Here is a 24225-nt window from a genome sequence, read left to right as displayed (position 1 = left end):
CAGTAATTGTGGCACATATTTTTGTGGAAAAAGATTCCTGCTGAGGGATTTGTTTTTCTCTGAATAAATTTATTTCGGTTTAAGGTTGGATTTTTCTCATTTTTTACAGTGTGAGGTGAAGCTACTTCACCAAAAGGTGGATTTTTTTCTGACTGTTTTTACTCGTGACAATAATCGTGGAGGGTACTGTGTGTGTGTGTGTGTGTGTGTGTGTATTATATTGACACAAGTGTTTTACTGGGAAATAGGTCACTCATATTTTTTCATATGAACTTAATCTGGGACAGTGAGTAACATATTTCCCAATATCCTCACTTGTGAGGACATCTATGAATTATTTTGATAATTTTTTATTTGTGAATGTGTCTATACAATAAAAAGAAAATCACATGTTGGCTTGAAGATATGAAGTTTATCTTCTTGTGTTGAAAAACTCGTATGTTTCACCTGAAATACATTCCGGACCTGAGTGACATATTTTCCGATATCCTTACTCTGATGATGTCAGTACCAGTGTTTTTCCTGCTGACTAGATGCACATTGTCAAAATGGCGAACCAGTTCAAAATTTAAATTCTTTTGATTTAACTTTATTTATTTATTTTGTGGATGTGTCCATATAATATAAAGAACATTACACAGTGGCACAAAGATATGAAGTTTATCTTCAAGGTTCAAAGATTCTTTATTGTCAATTCACTATATATCCAGGACATATAGGAGAATCGAAATGCCGTTTCTCTCTCATCTTACTTGTAAAAAACAGATAAAGATCTCACACACAGAAAACAAAACAAAAAAAAACTATATATCTAGAAAAGCACTCAGAGAGCGCAGACCTCCACCAAGAATCCTTTAAAAAAATCCGGGATCCAGAAGGTGATCCGGATCACCGCCAAAATTTAATGGATTGTTACTTGTGCCCAGTCACACCTCTGGAAAAAATTTCAGAGCATTCCATTCATTACTTTTTCCATAATGTTGCTAACAGACAAACCAACGCTACCGAAAACATAACCTCCTTGGCGGAGGTAAATATTTATAAATATAGATAATATAGATTTTAAAAATTAAGAAAACCAATATATATAAATATAGATAATATAGATAAAAAATACACTCTAAAATCAAACAATGTACAAAAAATAGCAGTAGTGCAATACAGTGCAATAACGGAGAAGATGCTAGAAGAGCAGCTTATGAGGTGTATATGAAAGTAGTGCAAATGAGCAATAGCAGGGATCTTCTCGTGTTGAAAATATTTTCACTCATTCGCTTTGCTCACTCGTGAATATGTTCACCTCTTGACGATTAAACTTCATATCTTCATGCCACCATGTAATATCATATATATAATATGATATTACACATTCTCTTTTTGTCAAAATTGATGTGAGAGATTGAATTGTCCGATATATTAGGCATTAATATGTGGGTGTATGTTCTAGAGGTCTGCAAGATGGAGGAAATTGGCATTGAAGTGACCCCAATCAACGACAAGTGCTGTCAGACCGAAACACTGTCTTACTGCAGTTGCCAGCCGGCTCAACAGCAAGAGGGCTGTGACCAACTGCAAGGTACACAGGCTCTACTTTTAATACAGTTTGTTTTGTGTGTGCATGACATTATGATAATAAGTATCTTACACAGATTAGGCTACAGATGTAGAAGGAGGCATGTGATTTGCATAATATCAGCAAGTCTATCCCTTATCAAAACATTCCTGTGCAGGGATTGGCCAAGGATGGCTCATGTGACATAAAATAGTTCCCCCATTGATTAAGCAATGTATCACGTGATGTCAAAAAAAAAAAGAAAAGATGTGGTGTGAGTCAGTCATGGTATATCCTGGATATACTATGAACTGATGTCATGATTTCAAGCTATACAGCCAACTCGAGTCACAGCTGTGGGTCCATGAGCATTTCTGTGTGTGTAGATCTATGTATTATGATCATGCCTAGCGAGGCAGGTGACAGCATGGTAAGTAAGTAAGTAAATAAATAAATGAATGAAGGATTAAAAAAAACCCAAACCCGATAGCATGGAACATTGCACATTCGAAGGTCGCTCCGACGTAAACTACAAACATGGCTGCTTCCAATGAGTTTATGCTGAGATTCAATCTCATAGATGAAAGTTAACACTTTTTTTAGTTTGGAATTTTTTGATGAGGGATATAAATCGAATATATATTCGGAGCTGCACCCCTCGCAAAATAGTACTATGCCAGTCACCTGAGAGAATCCATAATTTCAACCAGAGCCTCTCAGTGCATGGTATATTAGATTAATATCAGCAAGTTAAAATAAGAGTGAATGCAGAGATGACAACAGAGTAACTGAGATTCCAAATCTACTTCATAATATAAAAATTTTATCATAATCCATACAGTTGAGTTCTGTGTCTATACGGTTTATTTGCCCATTAAAAATACATGTATTAACAGTGTGTTGATGTCTTTCAGTGGACTCAGAAAAGAATCTTTAAAATACCACTTTTCCATGATCACTTTTGGGGGTACACAGACTTTAAAATGCTATAATTTTGCTTGTTATTGAGCTCCATGCCAGCAAGAAACATAATTCAGGAAAACCTGTAGTTTTCCAATCTTCATACAATACAAAATATCACCATGTGAAGGCTACAATACATATTATTATTTCTAAGTGAAGTGAAATTCTATAATGAAAGGGGGTATCTCTACAAAGGGATGCAGGTGGTGGTGATGGTAGGTGCTAACTGATAACCACACAGAGCTCATATGTTTTTATCTAATGCTTATTTTATCTAGCAGCATTTCACTAGTATGTGAAGTACTATGTTTTAAGTATCTGTGACGACTCCATGGAAATATCTGATCCATTAAATGGCTAGTAGGACTTGTTAAAAGCAAGTTACTTTTAAGTACATGTAGTTCAAACTTCAAAAGAAGTAAATCGGTTTAACCTGAATAATGCTGGACTCTACAACAAAATAAAATTCGAGGTCTGTTGTCTGATGGAAACTTAATGCTGTATCTGTTTAAGATTGTAGCCTATCATAAAGAGATCTTAACCTCAACAGTCCATAAAGAGAACATAAAGACAACTTGCAAGTAAACTGTGTCCACACACCAACAACATAAAGCATGTTTATTGGTTTAAAATAGCATAGCGGCACTTTTCCCCATTTAATTTCGTCCCCTTTTTCTCTCTAATTTGGACACCTGCCAAATTGAATCCCACCCACCAGATAGCTCTCCCCATCATAGCTGCAGAAGGTGAAAACACACTTGAATCCAGCTACATCCTTTTGAATTGTTGCTCATGCTGTGTAACGGGGCAGTGTAAAACACTTGGAAGAAAACACTATCCGCTTTCTTCTTCATACTTGAGCTCGCAGACACCCACAATTGGCTAGTGTTGCTCTGATTGACAGGGGAGAGAGAGTAAGGCCCTGTCCACACGGCAACGGATTCAGGTGAATCTGATAAAATTTTTTAGCGTTTCGGCCTGGCGTCCACACGGCACCGGCGTTTTGGGTGCCCCAAAACGATATTTTTTGAGAACGGTTTCCAGAGTGGAAAAATCTGGCAATGGCGCCGTTGCGAAGTCGTCTGGATGAGTAGAACGGATTTGTTTACGATGACGTCACAACCACATGACTAGAACAAGTCATCACGCCGGGTAGAAGAAGGGGTTTATGCGCATGCGTCCTACTTCTTCTATTGTTCTGGTGTCTCCGATGGGACCGTCTTACAGCGCACGTAGAGGTGTGGCATGTGTATTGCATCATTTTCAGCAAGCGTTGCGTTGCCATATGTACCTGATATTTTACTGATCCGTTGCCCATGTGGACGCGATATTTTTTTTTACCCGGTAAAAAAAAAACTCGTTGCCGTTGTCGTGTGGATGTAGCCTAAGCCTTTCCCCCAGCCAGACTCCCAGCCACGGATGGATGCAGCAACTTCAGGATTGGAACTTGAGATCTCCCAATGACAAAACAACGCTTTTCTGTTGTGCCACTCAGGAGCCCTGGACACAACAATTAAAGAACCATTATTGCTGCTTTGTTCTGATTTCCACCAATGCCAGTTAGCCATGGAACCTGCCGATTTTATAGGCAAAATTAATTCTTGGTCAGACCATATGTTCAGGTAATTTTTTAAAATGTATTTTTCTTCAGATGTTATGCTCGCTTCAGTACTGTTAAACCACTGTTAGGACAACTTGGGAAAGAGCCCAATAAATAATTTTTGTGGCTACTGCCTCACATAGAGGCTGTAGCCACTATGTCACCGTGTTGTAAGAATGAATGTAACAATTATGCATGCGCATACACATACTGTACACGTGTTCCTATTAAAAAGGCCGGTGAGTGTACACAATTCGGTTCACCATTCGAAATAAATGGACAAGACTAAAGAAATCGCTTTCAGACGTGTTTATGCTTATTACAGAGCGAAAGTGCGTTCCTATTTTAAAATATACTCCAGGTTGTCCCCCTTTCCTCGCCTTCTTTGGCCAGTGCTCCCATGTGTGATGTACAGTGGTGCTTGAAAGTTTGTGAACCCTTTAGAATTTTCTATATTTCTGCATAAATATAACCTAAAACATCATCAGATTTTCACACAAGTCCTAAAAGTAGATAAAGAGAACCCAGCTAAACAAATGAGACAAAAATATTATACTTGGTCATTTATTTATTGAGAGAAATGATCCAATATTACATATCCGTGAGTGGCAAAAGTATGTGAACCTTTGCTTTCAGTATCTGGTGTGACCCCCTTGTGCAGCAATAACTGTAACTAAACGTTTCCGGCAACTGTTGATCAGTCCTGCACACCGGCTTGGAGGAATTTTAGCCCATTCCTCCATACAGAACAGCTTCAACTCTGGGATGTTGGTGGGTTTCCTCACATGAACTGCTCGCTTCAGGTCCTTCCACAACATTTCCATTGGATTAAGGTCAGGACTTTGACTTGGCCATTCCAAAACATTAACTTTATCCTTCTTTAACCATTCTTTGGTCGAACGACTCGTGTGTTTAGGGTCGCTGTCTTGCTGCATGACCCACCTTCTCTTGAGATTCAGTTCATGGACAGATGTCCTGACATTTTCCTTTAGAATTCGCTGGTATAATTCAGAATTCATTGTTCCATCAATGATGGCAAGCCATCCTGGCCCAGAGGCAGCAAAACAGGCCCAAACCATGATACTACCACCACCATGTTTCACAGATGGGATAAGGTTCTTATGCTGGAATGCAGTGTTTTCCTTTCTCCAAACATAACGCTTCTCATTTAAACCAAAAAGTTCAATTTTGGTCTCATCTGTCCACAAAAAATTTTTACAATAGCCTTCTGGCTTGTCCACATGATCTTTAGCAAACTGCAGACAAGCAGCAATGTTCTTTTTGGAGAGCAGTGGCTTTCTCCTTGCAACCCTGCCATGCACAACATTGTTGTTCAGTGTTCTCCTGATGGTGGACTCATGAACATTAACATTAGCTAATGTAAGAGAGGCCTTCAGTTGCTTAGAAGTTACCCTGGGGTCCTTTGTGACCTCGCTGACGATTACACACCTTGCTCTTGGAGTGATCTTTGTTGGTCGACCACTCCTGGGGAGGGTAACAATGGTCTTGAATTTCCTCCATTTGTACACAATCTGTCTGACTGCGGATTGGTGGAGTCCAAACTCTTTAGAGATGGTTTTGTAACCTTTTCCAGCCTGATGAGCATCAACAATGCTTTTTCTGAGGTCCTCAGAAATCTCCTTTGTTCGTGCCATGATACACTTCCACAAACATGTGTAGTGAAGATCAGACTTTGATAGATCCCTGTTCTTTAAATAAAACAGGGTGCCCACTCACACCTGATTGTCATCCCATTGATTGAAAACACCTGACTCTAATTTCATCTTCAAATTAACTGCTAATCCTAGAGGTTCACATACTTTTGCCACTCAAAGATATGTAATATTGGATCATTTTCCTCAATAAATAAATGACCAAGTATAATATTTTTGTCTCATTTGTTTAACTGGGTTCTCTTTATCTACTTTTAGGACTTGTGTGAAAATCTGATGATGTTTTAGGTCATATTTATGCAGAAATATAGAAAATTCTAAAGGGTTCACAAACTTTCAAGCACCACTGTAGATGTGACACACATCCAAGTTGTTACGGGAAGTTGTCAAAAAGAGACCACTGAGCTCTTGCGCCGGGCCTTTCCCGGGAAATAAGAGTTTGGGTCATGGCGACAGCGTCTGTATGTCAGCCTCAATTCGGAGGTTTCAGTTTTGAAAACTGTAAGAGGTAAGAGTAGAATAATATAAAGTACAGACACTTGGTATATTTTACTTCTGTGATTTTTAAATTGTTCATTTTTGGATTACACTTCATTTTTGTGGCTACTGCCTCATAGAGTAAATATATACAGTATGCTATATTTACTGTCTGGACATGGTATCAGAATTTTTTATTTATTTATAAGCAGTAGCCACATGTACCCATAGGGTACCTATTTTTTTTTTATTGGTATACTTTAAGCACAGTGGAAAAAAGATAATTGAATACATGTCTGTGTATGTTAGAATGTTCTGATTTGCAAACCTGGCCCTTGATCTAAAGCTTTCTATGACCTTTGGCATTTTTCTAGTGCATATTATTGAGCCAGGAGACCCACCTCTACTTCAACAGCAGCTCCAGACTTCTAAGTCAGGAATTCAGCAAATAATTGAGTGCTTTCGCTCAGGTACATAAATATTAGAAGTTCTTTATTATTATTATTATTATTATTATTTCTTCTGACAAGTTGATCTTAAATGAAAGAAATCTTCCTATGACCTTCCTGTCAGCTATTTTACTGTGTTGATGATTTTGCAGGTACAACCCAGCTCAGGCACATGTTGTTGAAGGAAGTGGACACCATCTTCGAGTGCAGGCTTTGCCGAAGTCTTTTCCGTGGTCTACCCAATCTGGTCACACACAAAGAGTTCTACTGCCTTTCTGGACATCAGGAGCAAGATGGTCTGTATTGTTGTCTTGTATTCCACGCCTCTGTCAGCTCTATTAAATTCCAATCACACTCCACCTATTTCTTTATTATAGCCTGTTTCTGTAGCCTGATTTTTATACAGAATTTCTCCCATCTCTTAAATCTCTGTGATATTTTCACTTCTTTTACTTGGTACTTTTATGTGAATGGCATGAAGTCCCCTTTACTATGCCTTGAGTTGTGCTTTAAGCTTAATTTACAGTGTATCATTAAAGATGATTTTATTCTATAGATTCTTCTGAACCAAACAAGCAGAACCAGGCTGTCAAAGAGCTTCTAGATGCAATCTATCCACAACGAGACAAGCAGGAACATGTGATTCAGCTGGAGACGATAGAGACCAACCCCAATGCTGTGTTCCAACACCTGTCTGTTGAGAGTTATGAGAACGAGAATGTGACCATGTCCACTAATTCCCATCAGCCGGAACCTGGACCGCAAAAACCGCATCGCCGCAAATCTTCTGTAGCCCCGAAAAAGATTGAACAGCAAAACCTAGAAGACACAGATGATGACATGGATACAGCATCTGATAAATCTCCAGATATAGAAGATACAAAATCAGAAGAAATGGACAACACAGAACAGGATAAGAGGGTGGAAAAGGAAGAGGAAGCTCCCCCTGAGATGAAGGAGACAAGGATATCTTGCTGCCTCTGTCAAAAGGACTTCAGCTCAAGGAGCAGCATCCGCCGCCACTGCCGCAAGATGCACCGGCAGAAGCTGGAAGAGTTGTGCAAGTTTACCGAAACACGCACAGTGCCCATCAGCTTGCTGTCTATGGTAAAGACCAAACGTACAGAAGATCCTCCGCCAGCCACTGGCAAGAGTTGCCCTGTCTGCCAAAAGTCGTTTGCTACCAAGGCGAATGTCCGTCGGCACTTTGATGAAGTGCACCGAGGACTGAAGCGAGACTGCATTACACCTGACATTGCCACCCGACCTGGGCAACCACTTTTGCTCGAAGGTTCACCAGTTCCTTCAAAACAACCCAGCTCCTTCACAAAGCAAGACCAACAAGAGGTCAACGTTACAACCTCTCGGTGCAGGCTGTGTAGAAGGAAATACAGCTCACAAATCATGTTGAGGAGGCATATGCGCATTGTCCATAAGGTTCACACGTTGGAAAACGGCTCCTCCGCCAGCCGCGCTGTCTTCACCAGGAAAAACAAAATGAAGACTGGCCCTGATAATGAGGGTTCCTCTGGAAAAATTGGTCTTCCATCCAATGCATCCTCTTCATCTGATGCAGATAAGAGCACAGTGTGCTCGGCATCAAAGCCTAAAGTCGCAGAGGACAGTGGAAACCTCCCATTAAGTTTTGACTTCAAGCAGATGTACTGTTGGCTATGCAAGCGACAGTTCAGCTCCAGTCAGAACCTGACCAAGCACATTACCGAGCTGCACATGGATGGTAATGACAGTATCTACATCAAGTTTTATGGGTGTCCTATCTGCAGATACGAGTCACGGCGGAAGCGGGATGTCATCCGTCACATTACCGTGGTTCACAAGAAGTCCTCTCGCTACCTGGCCAAGATCATGCCAATCCTAGAGAGTCGTGCGGTGAAGAAACCAGCTGAGGTTGTTCTAAATAGTAGTGGGAAGAGTGTGTCTTCAAAAGAGGACATCTCTGTAAAGCAGCATGGTCCATTGTCCAGCACGCTAACAACATCAGACCAAGCATCTTCATCCAAAATGAGTCAGCAAAACTCCTCTTGGTTGCCTGGCATCAAGAAAAGCGAGTCTTCAGTTTACCCGAATACTCGTAAGAATTCAGCCCTTACATCTCTTAACACTGCAAATCACGAGCAGGAACATTTACAGCCCACCAAAGTGTGTAAACAAGAGAAGAAGCCTCAAGAGCCAAAGAATCCACATGTTACGCGGAGCCACAAACCCACAAGAGGACCTCCCATAACGAGAAGCCAGGAGTCAAGCACAGAGGTGAGGGTTACTAAGAACTTTTCTCTGCATGGATGTGACATGTGCAGTCGGGCATTTGCCAAGAAGGTTTTCCTTGAGACGCACAGACGAAGCCATAAGACCAGTATCAGTACCCCAACTGGAGGCACTAAAGTACAGGGAAGGAGTACTCGGTCAAAGGCGCTGATATGGTGAGTCACTCTATTATATCATTCAAATTAGTGCCCTCTACAATTGACTATTTTTTCCCCTGCAGCCTGTTAATATGAATAATGTTATAAGATGAATAAAATACCATTTGAGCTAGGAGTGAACAAAAATGGCTTAAATGATAAGGATTATTTTACTCTGTGATGAATAATTATGCACATAAATTTTGGAATAGACCAAATAAACTTTATTTGAAAATTTCAAATGGAAGCGCTGCAGAACTTGATTTACATAAACAATTATACCCATTTCCTCAGATTATCTTCATGCTTAGATATAGGCTTTTCCCAAAGTATTGGATCAGAGCAGTTAATTGAGGTTTAAATATTGAGGCTGCAGTTAACACACACCCATCAACTCCTGCAAACACCACTGTCCTACATTGCTATTTCTCCAAGTTTTTATTCTTACACTTGATCCATTTTAATCTCTCACCTCAAATTAAAGAAATTACTCATGGATAGCTTGTCATATACCCATGTCAGAATGTGGTACATAATGAAGGGGTGTGATTTTTGGAACTGTGGTGGTGGAGTTTAGGCTACGTTCACACTGCAGGCTGAAGTGACTCAAATCCGATCTTTTCGCCCATATGTGACCTGTATCCGATCTTTTATTGACAATATGAACGACACAGATCCGATTTTTTCAAATCCGACCCAGGCCGTTTGGATATGTGGTCCTAATTCCGATTTCTATCCGCTCTTTTCATATGCGACTTCAGTCTGAACCGCCAGGTCGCATTCATCCGACTTACACATCATCAACAAGCCACAAACGTCACTATTCTGCGCTGAAGTAGGCGGCGGGTCTCTCAAAAAAAGTTACAACAACATGGCGCATATGACATCAATGCGAGGGACGCTTCGGGCTGTGAAGGTTCTGAATCTTCTCAATGGAAGGACGCAGAGGTTAGGGAGCTGATTTCCATTTGGGGGGATACAGCTATTCAAGCTAGATTGGATGGGTCATACCGCAACCGGGCAGTTTTACTTCCGTAAACACTGGCCATGCTCACTGCGTGTGACGTCGTCTCGTATCCTGCAATGCGCATGCGGAACACTTTTAGGTCGCTTTTCGTTCATACTGAGGATCACATACAAGTCGCATATATTTGTTAATGTGAACGACCTTACAAAAAAATCGGATTTCACAAAAAAATCGGAATTGAGCATTAAGCCTTGCAGTGTGAACGTAGCGTTAGATGTGTGTAATTTAAAAAAATGTTTTTGCAAGAACTAAGTTCAGCAAGATTATTCACACAAGTTGCAAATTGTACATTATCTTAGAAGCACTGCATAGTAGTACAAATTTTAAAAGACTCTATATGGCCAAAATATGTGCTTTTTGACCATCCAGTTCCAGATTTAGTCCCCTTTGCTGTTATAATAACCTCCATTTTTCTGGAAAGGATTCCCACTAGATTTTGCAGCGTAGCTGTGGGGATTTGCTCATTCAGCCAAAAGAGCATTAGTGAGATCAGACATTAATGTTGGGTGAGAAGGCCTAGCATGTAGTCGGTATTCCAGTTCATCCAAAAGGTGATCAGTAGGGTTGAGGTGAGGGCTCTGTGCAGGCCACTTGAGTTCTTCAACTCTAAACTTGGCAGATCATTTCTTCATGGACCTTACTTTGTGCACTGGGGCATTGTCGTGCTGAAACATGTTTGGGCTCAACCCCTTCATGCCAGGAAATTGTACAGTGGTGCTTGAAAGTTTGTGAACCCTTTAGAATTTTCTATATTTCTGCATAAATATGACCTAAAACATCATCAGATTTTCACACAAGTCCTAAAAGTAAATAAAGAGAACCCAGTTAAACAAATGAGACAAAAATATTATACTTGGTCATTTATTTATTGAGGAAAATGATCCAATATTACATATCTGTGAGTGGCAAAAGTATGTGAACCTTTGCTTTCAGTATCTGGTGTGACCCCCTTGTGCAGCAATAACTGCAACTAAACTTTTGCGGTAACTGTTGATCAGTCCTGCACACCGGCTTGGAGGAATTTTAGTCCATTCCTCCGTACAGAACAGCTTCAACTCTGGGATGTTGGTGGGTTTCCTCACATGAACTGCTCACTTCAGGTCCTTCCACAACATTTCCATTGGATTAAGGTCAGGACTTTGACTTGGCCATTCCAGAACATTAACTTTATTCTTCTTTAACCATTCTTTGGTAGAACGACTTGTGTGCTTAGGGTCGTTGTCTTGCTGCATGACCCACCTTCTCTTGAGATTCAGTTCATGGACAGATGTCCTGACATTTTCCTTTAGAATTCGCTAGTATAATTCAGAATTCATTGTTCCATCAATGATGGCAAGCTGTCCTGGCCCAGATGCAGTAAAACAGGCCCAAACCATAATACTACCACCACCATGTTTCACAGATGGGATAAGGTTCTTCTGCTGGAATGCAGTGTTTTCCTTTCTCCAAACATAACGCTTATCATTTAAACCAAAAAGTTCTATTTTCGTCTCATCCGTCCACAAAACATTCTTCCAACAGCCTTCTGGCTTGTCCACGTGATCTTTTGCAAACTGCAGATGAGCAGCAATGTTCTTTTTGGAGAGCAGCGGCTTTCTCCTTGCAACTCTGCCATGCACACCATTGTTGTTCAGTGTTCTCCTGATGGTGGACTCATGAACATTAACATTAGCCAATGTGAGAGAGGTCTTCAGTTGCTTAGAAGTTACCCTGGGGTCCTTTGTGACCTTGCCAACTATTTCACACCTTGCTCTTGGAGTGATCTTTGTTGGTCAACCACTCCTGGGGAGGGTAACAATGGTCTTGAATTTCCTCCATTTGTACACAATCTGTCTGACTGTGGATTGGTGGAGTCCAAACTCTTTAGAGATGGTTTTGTAACCTTTTCCAGCCTGAGGAGCATCAACAACGCATTTTCTGAGGTTCTCAGAAATCTCCTTTGCTCATGCCATGATACACTTCCACAAACATGTGTTGTGAAGATCAGACTTTGATAGATCCCTGTTCTTTAAATAAAACAGGGTGCCCACTCACTCCTGATTGTCATCTCACTGATTGAAAACACCCAACTCTAATTTCACCTTCAAATTAACTGCTAATCCTAGAGGTTCACATACTTTTGCCACTCACTGATATGTAATATTGGATCATTTTCCTCAATAAATAAATGACCAGGTATAATATTTTTGTCTCATTTGTTTAACTGGGTTCTCTTTATCTACTTTTAGGACTTGTGTGAAAATCTGATAATGTTTTAGGTCATATTTATGCAGAAACATAGAAAATTCTAAAGGGTTCACAAACTTTCAAGCACCACTGTAATACTACAGCATACAAAGACATCCTGCACAATTGTGTGCTTCTGACTTTGTGGCAAAAGTTTGGGGAAGAATCACATACGAGTGTGATGGTCAAGTATCCACATACTTGTGGCTATGTAGTGTATTTAGCGAAGGCTACGGAGCAGAAAATTATTTATTTCTAATTGAAAAAATGCCTTGATTCTTTTTTCTTATACCCTTAGGATAAAACAGGCTGATGTTGGGGGTGTTCCTATCCGGGCTCAGATCTGTAACCGATAATTATAAAATTTTGATTGTGCGTTTCTATTTTAACAGCTTCAGCTTTTAGTCTTTTAGCTTTTAGTGGCTGAGTTCAAAACCACTACGTTCTGAGCACAAAGGTGCACTACACAGGGTGTACAGACAGTCATCTCATACTCGTTGTAGTACACTTGTCTAGGGAGCATGGTACATGCTGAAACTCAGCCAGTGAGTATGCAATGCATGCACACACACACACAGGGGTGTCCGACAAATAGAGAAAAGTCATTTAAATGACTAGCAAAATTAATAGCATTGAAGGTATTGTGGATCCTGCAACAAGTATTGGCAATAACTTTCTAGAAAATTAGCATACATGTTACCTCAGCCAGAGGAACACGTAGCAGTTTATTTATTTTTTGCCACAGACGGTTGGTATTGATCCCTCTTTTAGGAACAATTTCATTGTCAGTCCTGCGTTGTATGAGCCCAGGCTGTTAAAGCAGTCAGACACAAAGCAGTCAAACACACACAAGTTGGCACTTTCCATCAAAAACTCAGTTCTTCTCTGCTCTCAGATAGTGTCGATGTATCGATGTGTCCTGCTCTGTGCAGCTGACAAAAGGGCAGGTCCTGCACTTGCAAGAAAAAAATGATGCATCCTTTGCAAAGACAGTTCTCAAGCCATGGGTGGAGATACTCAGGTGTGGGGTATCATTCTTATTCCTCTTTACGTAAGAACGGGAGACAAATCTGAAAGGCTTGTTGAAAAACACGTTTTCTGAAATAGGCAGCCCAAAAGAAACTGAGTGCGTTGTCTTATAGGACCTTCTTGAAAATCGCTTTGGTGAAGAAGCATCCTGTTAAAATATCATTAAATAAATAAATCTTATTTCAATGTTTGTGGGCTGGTACGTACTCCAGATACCCAGAAGTACTGTATGTGTTGAAGCATCAAAAAAGTGAATTTTTCATAATATGTCCCCTTTAAAATGAATTAATAAGCATTACCTGTGTTTCATCTTCTACACATTAAATGCAAATTATTTGCATATTTTATGGGAGGTACAAACTGCAGTGGGCGTAAAGTGTGGGAATCATCAGAATTATTATTATTTTTTTTAGTTACTTTACTAGATTACTGGGTTACAGTGTTTATTTTAGAAATCTGAAGAAAACAGAACTGGTTCATTTCGTTCCTTGATCATTTATAATGTGTGTGTAGTTTTAATAATATTATGTGCTCTTTGTGAATATTGTACTTTTAAGAAATGATTCTTTTCCCCCCTTTCTTTAGATATTCAGATCCATGTAAATGACACTCACTGGAATGTAAAGATCTTCAGCAAATAAAAAGCAGCAGTGTAGGAATGGAAAGCTTTATCAGAGACAGAATGGCTTTTAAAAGGAAGGATCGATGCAAATCATGAGGAAAAGAACCTGCACCGACTGTACTGCAGAGGGTGCTGCGACCAAACATTTCTCATCTTCTCACAGATTGTTCTCATCCAGATACTTTACCAAGTTACATGAATTTGAAGGATCTCTCTCTCTCTCTCGCTCTCTTTTTAAATAGTCTGTTAACAATACACTTTACTTTTAATGAAGTATATTTGTGCAGAGTACGCTTTTACTTAGAACCATGTGGTTACTCATCTGCATTGTTGGTCACATCTCAACTTTTGGTCTAGTATGTCAAATAGAGAGCATTGTCACCAGTGAAACATCACTATGTTCCTGCTGACTTGTGGAGTTGCAATGAAATTCTGTTGTTGATTTAAAAATGAAAATGGCTCATAGAAATCAGTACTTTGCTTGTACAGTTGGAGATGACTCATTTGACCTGCTGTTTTTACTCTAGTTGTCGCAGGGCTACTTGAGTTGATGCTTTAAAGTAGCTTAACAGTACATTTATTTTATGCTAGTCAACCCTCTGATTTTCATAGAAATGTAGCCTGTATAACATTTTAATTAGATTTGCCTATTGAACTAATCAAACTGAAAACTAAGCATTGTGCTTTCGAGTCCATTTCTATTTTTTTTTCTTCCTTGTTCTCTCTGAAAAGGATCAGTGAATGAATACTAGAACAGATGATGTACTCGTCTCTTTATGTAACTTTTTGGTTTGCTTTTAGTTTACACTGCTCAGATGTAAAAGCTTGTTTAATTGTAAATGCTCTGCAAACACTTTGGGTAGATATTTGAACGAATATTTTTCCTTAAGCTCATTTTAATATGTTAATATTGCATATATAAGTAGGACTGCTTACATCAAAATTAAAGCTGCATTGTCCAGTTTTATGTAGCAAATGCCAGATAACAGCTAAAAGCAAATAGGTGAAGAATCATGTTCTGTACATTACTTAAGAGAACCCCACCACTAACCTTACACATGCCCAGACCCTTTCTCTGGCAAATCACTGTTGCACGGCTTACATTTGCAGAATTACAGTAAAGTTAAAAAGTTTTTATATTATTTTTAACATAATAAGTAACCAACCAATTGATTTCATGTGCAGAGTTGAAATATTTTCTTAGGAGTGGTCAGATTGAACAAAAATAAAATTTAGCCTGGAGAAAAATCCAATCCATTTGAATGAGAAATAACATGAAAGCATCACAAAATCATTTGCTTTTGGAGGTTGTTTATTTTGCTTTGTGCCATGATAATCGAAGTGGACCCCCCCCCCCCCCCCAAAAAAAAAAAAAAAAAAAAGAATTCACAGACCTCAGAAACATCAGCTATTAGAGAATGGATAAGGTGAGAAGTTTCCCATGATCCCATGGTTGGTCTGCATCCCTAGAATGTTGAGAGTCTGTAAAAAAAAACAACTACGTTTAAAATGACAGTGCAGCTTTAATCCATATTTACCATTCCACAATGAATGAAAAATGCTGCTAATCCTTTCGCATTGTAACTACTGTCTGTGCTTATGTTTCTGCTTCCCTTTAATGAGTCAGTGCTGCTCAGGTTGCGCTAAGATAAGTTTTTTTAAGGAGTATGATTGATGAAATCAAATAAGAGGTTGCAACTGTGATCAAAGGGTTAATTAGATACTACTGCATCCATTTTGTATTATGTTGCTTTTATTAGCCTAACAGTTAAAAAACTATATCTAGACCTAAAATTACCTCTGTCTACTTTAGTATGTAATTATTAATTAGTTATTTGAGTGAGAGTAATGGGTGAAATGAAGTACAAATCTGTCTTGGTGTGCATAACGAATGCTTCTGCTTGATCCTATGTACATTTATGAAATAAGGTGTAACATTTTAAAAGGTAATTGGCAAGACTTGTACTGTATATATACATACACAATACTTGCAAGCCTATCCCTGCTTCACTAGAAATATCTTTGTTCAAATAAAGAGTTTAAAAATGCGTTTTGTTGATATTGTATTCAATTATTAGTTTCTCTTTTTTTTCCTCTGAAAATATTTTACTGCAGTTTTATAAATGTAATAAATAGATAAGTACATGGGCAGTGGGTAGCATTACCTTGGAGCTCCAGGTCCTACCTGGGTCCGATACTGAGCTTGTGTTACTGTCTGCTGCACTACAAAAAAAATGATCTCTTAGCAAGTTAGAATATCTTGAATTTATTCTGTCCACATTCACTGGATGTGAGCAATCATGCACTCTAATTGGCTACTCTACTATTAGGATATCAGCTCATATACCGTTGTAGAAATAGTTTAAGGTGGGTGGAGCACAGAAGTACAGCAGGCCAGAACTGAGTTCTCACAAACTCTTTTATTGCACTTTTCAGTGTCTTATATTTTACTCGCCCACATACACACAAGTGTCCAGGTTGGGGGAGAGCTCCCTTCCTCTGCTCTCCCTCTCCTCTTATAGGGTGCGGTCACTGGGGAAGACACACAAACACAGATTAATTCCCATCAGGTGCAGTGATTCTGCCACTTACCTTCCCTGACTCCGCCCTCCGTTCACAGACCGACGCTTGACCACGCCCCCGCTGCCACATACCCCCACCGCCCGACTCAGGCCAGGGAGCCGTCCGGCCTGCAGACCACCTTGAACTTAAACGGCTGGAGTGCCAGATACCAACGGGTGATCCGCGCATTGGCATCCTCCATGCGGTGGAGCCACTGCAGGGGCACGTGGTCCGAACAGAGGGTGAAAGGGCGCCCCAGCAGGTAGTAGCGGAGGGCGAGGACTGCCCACTTGATGGCGAGGCATTCCTTTTCTATTGTGCTGTACCTGCCCTCGCGCACCGACAGCTTCCGGCTGATGTACAGCACTGGACGGTCCTCCCCCTCCACCTCCTGGGACAGAACAGCCCCCAGCCCTCTGTCCGACGCATCCGTCTGCAAAACAAAGGGAAGAGAAAAGTCAGGGGAGTGTAACAGTGGCCCCCCACACAGTGCAGCCTTTACCTCAGAGAAAGCCCGCTGGCATTGCTCCGTCCACTAGACCGGATCTGGTGCCCCGTTTTTAGTGAGATCAGTCAGCGGGTTGGTGACGTCCGAATAATTAGGTATAAACCTACGATAGTAGCCAGCCAGCCCCAGGAACTGTCTCACCCCTTTTTGGTCTTGGGCCTCGGGCAGGCCACAATCGCTGCTGTCTTATTGATTTGGGGATGCACCTGCCCATTGCCCAAGTGGAAGCCCAAATACCGTACTTCCACCTGCCCAATCGCACACTTCTTCGGGTTGGCTGTGAGACTCGCTCACCTCAGTGACCTAAGGACGGCCCTTAGGTGTTCTACGTGCCGCGGCCAGTCATTACTATAAATAATAATATCCAAGTATGCGGCTGCGTAGGTGGCGTGGGGGCGGAGGACCCTATCCATAAGCCGCTGGAACGTAGCGGGCACCCCAAACAGCCCAAACGGAAGCATGACGAACTGGTGTAAGCCAAACGGTGTGGAAAAGGCCATTTTTTCTCGGGATAGCGGAGTCAAGGGGATCTGCCAATATCCCTTTGTCAAATCCAGTGTCAAATAAAAATGAGCCGTGCCTAGTCGATCGAGCAACTCGTCAATACGGGGCATTGGGTACACATCAAATTTAGACACCGCGTTGACTTTTCTATAGTCCACACAGAACCGGACCGACCCGTCGGCCTTGGGAACCAAGACCTTCAGGCTGCTCCAGTCACTGTGGGACTCCTCGACGATGCTCATTTCGAGCATGGCCTCGAGTTCTTCCCGAACCACTTTTTTTTTTGTGTTTGGGCAGTCTGTAAGGGCAGCTGTGCACTACTACCCCCGGGGGCATCTCAATGTGGTGTTCTATGAGGTGGGTGCAGCTGGGCAGGGGCAAGAACATGTCAGAAAATTCTGTCTGCAACTGGGCGACCTCTGTGAGTTGGGTCGGGGAGAGGTGGTCTCCACAGGGGCCTGGAGCAGTGGGCGATTGTCAATTTTCCTTTTTGAACCTCCGGCCCCAGCTTTGCCTTCTCTGGAACCACCGACACCAATGCCACGGGGACCTCCTCGTTCCAAAGTTATAACAGATTGAGGTGGTAAATCTGTAACTCCCCACCCCTGTCCGTTCGCCTCACCTCATAGTCGACGACCCCGACTCGCCGTGTGACCTCAAAGGGTCCTTGCCACCTGGCGATCAATTTGGAGCTCAACGTGGGCAACAACACGAGTACTTTATCTTCTGGTGTGAATTCCCTAAGGCGCGTGCCCCTGTCGTACAGACGGACTTGATGTTCTTGGGCCTGCCACAAATTCTCCTGGGTTAGGTGCATGAGTGTGTGGAGTTTGGCGCGCAGGTCGATAATGTATTGAATTTCATTTTTACTTGTTGAAGGTCCCTCCTCCAAATTTTCACGCAGCACATCTAGAATGCCACGCAGCTTACGCCCGTATAATAATTCGAATGGGGAGAACCCCGTGGAGGCTTGCAGGACCTCTCGCACTGCGAATAACGGGCTCAAGCCATTTATCCCAGTTGCGTGCGTCCTCGCTTACAAATTTCTGAATTATGTTCTTGAGGGTGCGATTGAACCGTTCAACTAAGCCATCCGTTTGTGGGTGATAAACGCTGATGCGGATAGGCTTAATTCCCAGTAACCCATACAGTTCGCGCAGTGTGTGTGACATAAACTTACTGCCTTGATCAGTCAGAATCTCTTTGGGGATTCCGACTTGGGAGATGACGCGGAAGAATGCTTCTGCAATACTACGTGCTGAGATATTGCGAAGAGGCACTGCTTCCAGATATCGCGTTGCATAGTCCACCAGAACTAAAATAAAGCGATACCCTCGTGTTGACTGATCTAATGGCCCGACGAGTTCCATCCCAATTCTTTCAAACAGGGTCTTGATAAATGGCAGAGGGCGCAAAAGCACTTTTAGAATGGCCGTGGGATTTACTAACTGGCATTCGTGGCACGCCGTACACCACCTACGGACATCACCGCGAATCCCTGGCCAATAGAACCGGGCCATTATTCGGGCTAGTGTCTTATCCTGCCCCAAGTGTCCGGCCATGGGATTAAAGTGAGCCGCCTGGAATATAAATTCCCGGCGGCTCTTTGGGATTAAAAGCTGTGTTATCGGTTCCTTGGTCTGAGTATCCTGCGTCACTCGGTATAACCTATCCTTAATAATGGAGAAATAGGGGAAGGACGGGGTGGCGTTTGGCTGGAGCATTTGACCATCGATTACTCTCACTTGGTCAAACGCATGCTGCAGAGTCCCGTCTCGCGACTGCTCTAACGGAAAATCTGCGAGGGATTCCCCGAGAGAGGGAGGAGGAGCCTGCTGCTCCTCACTCTGACTCGGTGATGACGTAGACGGCTATTTGACAGCTGCTCCCGCCAATGCCACACCGGGACCTCCCCCCGCTAAATTATGGCAGGCCCCACTCTTCATTAAATGTGCCATTAATTCCCTAAATCCCGGTCAATCACATTCACATCACACATCACATTATCTCTAGCCGCTTTATCCTTCTACAGGGTCGCAGGCAAGCTGGAGCCTATCCCAGCTGACTACGGGCGAAAGGCGGGGTACACCCTGGACAAGTCGCCAGCTCATCACAGGGCTGACACATAGACACAGACAACCATTCACACTCACATTCACACCTACGGTCAATTTAGAGTCACCAGTTAACCCAACCTGCATGTCTTCGGACTGTGGGGGAAACCGGAGCACCCGGAGAAAACCCACGCGGACACGGGGAGAACATGCAAACTCCGCACAGAAAGGCCCTCGCCGGCCCCGGGGCTCGAACCCAGGACCTTCTTGCTGTGAGGCGACAGCGCTAACCACTACACCACCGTGCCGCCCCCCGGTCAATCAATCCCCAAAATTATCAAGTGGGTAAGGCAAGGATTAACCGCTGCCTTTACTCTAAATTTCTCCCCTCGAAATAGAATGTGGACCGACACTAAAGGGTAGTTGTGAACATCCCCGTGCACACACAACACCTTCACCAACTGTGCTCTCCGCAATGCTTCATCTTGCACCAGGCTTTGGTGGGTTGAGGTCTGATTACAGCTGGAGTCCACCAAAGCCTGATACGTATCCCCTAGGATACTCACGGGTATGCAATACGCTCCGGCCCGATCGAGGGTGGTCCCTGGCACATCGGGGATCCAGACCACCGCGCTCACCTCCATCGCTGAGCACTGATGCTGGAGGTGCCCCGGCTCCCTGCAACGCCAGCATACCAGCCCAGGCTCTCCCTCTGCACTGGTGTTCCGGAGCTCACTCACGTGAGGGGGGGAAAGACACAGACACGGAGGTAGGAAACGGTAGGGCACTGCGGGTACGGCGGGCTAGCTGGGGTGGAGCCGGCCCCTGCCTCCGCAGTGGGGGAATGGGGCGAGGACGAGGAACAGAAGGAGAGAGAGAGAGAGAGAGAGAAGAGAGGGGAGAAGAGGAGACACACTGTCCTGTCATCGGAACAGATGCCATATGGTCCTCCGCCAGCTCGATGGCCTGATCCAGTGATGCCGGGCGATAGCACTGGACCCACTCCGCTGTTCCTTCCGGAAGTCTGGCGATGAATTGTTCCAGCGGCACCAGGTCGATGATTCCCTCGGCGTCACGGTTGTCGGCCCTCAGCCACCGCCGGCAGGTGTCCCCGAGTTGCTGGCCAAACGTGAACGGCCGGCCGACCTCCTCCAGGCGCAGCGTGTGGAAGCACTGCCGTTGCTGCTATGGGGTGTGCCCCACACGTTGGAGGATGGCCCTGCGGAGGTCGGCATAGACCAGCCGGCTGTCAGTGGGGAGCTGTAATGTGTCCAGCTGCGCCTCACCCATTAGCAGGGGGAGGAGGCGCACCGCGCGCTGTTCCACCGGCCAACCCCACGCCTCTGCTGCCTGCTCAAAAAGAGTGAGGAAGGCTTCGGGTTCATCATGCGGACCCATCTTCGTTAGGGTGAGGTGGGGAGGGTCTGCGGTGGTGGTGATGGTGGACCCCGCCGACGCAAGCAGGTGCCGGAACACCTGGCGATCTTCCTGCTGCGCCAGCACCAGGGCTTCGAACCGTTGTTCCTGCTCCTTCCGGAGGGTGACCAGCGCCTGATGCTGGCTCTGTTGGGCCGTGGCGAGGGCATGGACCAGGTCCTTGAAGGAGGAGGACTCCATGAGGCTGTTTTCTTCTGTACTCCGTCCCGGGTTTTGGCACCACTGTAGAAATAGTTTAAGGTGGGTGGAGCACAGAAGTATGGCAGGCCAGAACTGAGTTCTCACAAACTCTTTTATTGCACTTTTCAGCATCTTATATTTCGCTCGCGCTCACACACACACACACACATGCACATGCACACACAAGTGTCCAGGTTGGGGGAGAGCTCCCTTCCTCTGCTCTCCCTCTCCTTTTATAGGGCGCGGTCACTGGGGAAAAAACACAAACACAGATTAATTCCCATCAGGTGCAGTGATTCAGCCACTTACCTTCCCTGACTCCGCCCTCCATTCACAGACCGACGCTTGACCACGCCCCCGCTGCCACAACCGTGAGTAGAGAAAAATAAAATGGCGGAGCGTGTTGTTGAACAAACCGAGGACGAAATAAAAACTACTCAAAAAGAAACCCACCAAAATTATCAAGTATTTAAAAGAAACAGAAATAGTTTTTTTCCTCAATATCTCCTGTTCAACACTCCAGCTCAGTCGATGGTAGTATCCATCCATCCATCCATCCATCCATTATCTGTAGCCGCTTATCCTGTTCTACAGGGTCGCAGGCAAGCTGGAGCCTATCCCAGCTGACTATGGGTGAGAGGTGGGGTACACCCTGGACAAGTCACCAGGTCATCGCAGGGCTGACACACAGAGACAAACAACTACTCACATTCACACCTATGGTCAATTTAGAGTCACCAATTAGCCTAACCTGCATGTCTTTGGACTGTGGGGGAAACCGGAGCACCCGGAGGAAACCCACACAGACACGGGGAGAACATGCAAACTCCACACAGAAAGGCCCTCGCTGGCCACTGGGCTTGAACCCAGGACCTTCTTACTGTGAGGCAACAGTGCTAACCACTACACCACCATGCCACCCATTTGGTGGCAGTAATGCACCTTTAAGTTGGTTTGCCAACCGCAGAACAAACAAACAATAAAAAAAAACCCTCAAGAAGACCCCCCTGAAAAAAGGAATAAAAGTATTTGATGGTAAGAATGTATATTTTTTTCAAGAATTATTATTATAGCATTTTTCACAAATTGCTACTGTCATTTCACCGTTTTGTTTACATTCTAGGCGGAAATGATTTGGTTGGACGTTTTGTATAAAATTTTTATTTATCGAATTTGCAAAAAATAAAAATAAAAATGCTCTGTTTCTCAAAATCCACTGAATGTGGATAGAATAAAACAGTTATTCCGCTCAGTCTCATCGTACGGCGCTACATGCCTCGCCGGCTATCGGCTCATGTACGACTCAGTTTCGTGGAATAACTGTTAAATAGTTGAAACGATCTAGCATTTCCTGTTAGAAGAATACAAGACACCAACTCTGAGATTATTAAAACTAGTTCTAGATTGTAACCAATGTATTCTAAGATGTCTTGCCAAGTAAAATTATCTGTCCATGCAGTAAGATAATTTCACTCGTATTTAGTAATTTTCTTCTCAAATTCAGTTTTTTGCAGTGTGTGTTTCTGTGCATGTCGTTCCTGTGGCTGTGTGGGATCCTTCGGGTTCTCTGGTTTCCTCCCACTTCTGAAAAACATCCCAGTAGGTGGATTATCTATACTAAATTGCCCCTAATGGTGTGCATGTGTGTATGTGTGGTGCCCTGTGATGGACCGTCACTCCATCCAGGGTGTATGTTTTCACCTCTCTCCCAGTGTTCCTGGGATAAGTGTTCCCAGAGTTTGCCAGGTTCCTGATCAGGATACAGAGGTTATTAAAGATTAATGAATGGATTAATTTCTATGAGAGAGTGTATATACAGGAATCAGCTGAGGTGGCTCGGGCATCTTTTTCGGATGCCTCCTGGACGCCTCCCTGGGGAGGTGTTCCAGGCATGTCCCCCCGGGAGGAGGCCCCGGGGAAGACCCAGGACACGCTGGAGGGACTATGTCTCTCGGCTGGCCTGGGAACGCCTCGGTGTTCTTCCCGAGGAGCTGGCCGAGGTGTCTGGGGAAAGGGAAGTTTGGGCTTCCCTGCTTAGACTGCTGCCTCCGCGACCCGGTCCCGGATAAAGCGGAAGAAGACGAGACGAGACGAGTGTATATACAGTACAATGGGTATTAAAAAAAACTGCACACCCCTGTTAAAACTGCAGCTTTACATGCCAAATCCAGGTGTGGTAATTTGGTGGACTCGTACCCAATAAGACTGAGTACGGTATTACAAGCAAAAGGTTCTTTAACAAAGGATTAGTTCAGGGGTGTGCACACTTATGCAACCAGGTTATTATGTGTTTTCTCTCTCTTTTTTTCTTAAAACTTTTCACTTGTAGGGGCGGCACGGTGGTGTAGTGGTTAGAGCTGTCGCTTCACAGCAAGAAGGTCTGGGTTCGAGCCCCGTGGCTGGCGAGGGCCTTTCTGTGTGGAGTTTGCATGTTCTCCCCGTGTCCGCGTGGGTTTCCTCCGGGTGCTCCGGTTTCCCCCACAGTCCAAAGACATGCAGGTTAGGTTAACTGGTGACTCTAAATTGACCGTGAATGGTTGTCTGTGTCTATGTGTCAGCCCTGTGATGACCTGGCGACTTGTCCAGGGTGTACCCTGCCTTTCGTCCATAGTCAGCTGGGATAGGCTCCAGCTTGCCTGCGACCCTGTAGAATAGGATAAAGCGGCTAGAGATAATGAGATGAGACGAGACTTTTCACTTGTATTTATTTTTCACTTAAATGTTTGGTGTATCCACAAGAGGGAAAGAGATCTCATCTCATTATCTCTAGCCGCTTTATCCTTCTACAGGGTCGCAGGCAAGCTGGAGCCTATCCCAGCTGACTACGGGCGAAAGGCGGGGTACACCCTGGACAAGTCGCCAGGTCATCGCAGGGCTGACACATAGACACAGACAACCATTCACACTCACATTCACACCTACGGTCAATTTAGAGTCAC

At 43.5% G+C, this 24225-nt stretch overlaps 1 protein-coding gene across 2 annotated transcripts in view; it reads left to right on the top strand.

Moving 5' to 3' along the window:
• znf800a (zinc finger protein 800a) overlaps positions 1-16089 on the top strand; it is a 29767-nt gene extending 13678 nt beyond the window's left edge. The window contains exons 2-6 of one of the 2 annotated variants that reach the window (XM_060914789.1): positions 1448-1576; positions 6640-6735; positions 6867-7010; positions 7271-9155; positions 14005-16089. In XM_060914789.1, coding sequence (XP_060770772.1) covers positions 1459-1576; positions 6640-6735; positions 6867-7010; positions 7271-9155; position 14005 — 2244 coding nt within the window. In that variant the 5' untranslated portion in view covers positions 1448-1458 and the 3' untranslated portion in view covers positions 14006-16089. Of the gene's footprint in view, positions 1-1447; positions 1577-6639; positions 6736-6866; positions 7011-7270; positions 9160-14004 lie in introns of those variants that run through there. The other variant, XM_060914788.1, reaches the window with a different exon arrangement.
• Positions 16090-24225: the final 8136 nt, after the last annotated feature.

The sequence above is a fragment of the Neoarius graeffei genome, chromosome 2 (assembly GCF_027579695.1).
Source record: "Neoarius graeffei isolate fNeoGra1 chromosome 2, fNeoGra1.pri, whole genome shotgun sequence".
In the NCBI taxonomy this organism is placed as follows: domain Eukaryota; kingdom Metazoa; phylum Chordata; class Actinopteri; order Siluriformes; family Ariidae; genus Neoarius; species Neoarius graeffei.
This window is presented reverse-complemented; position numbering and strand designations above follow the sequence as displayed.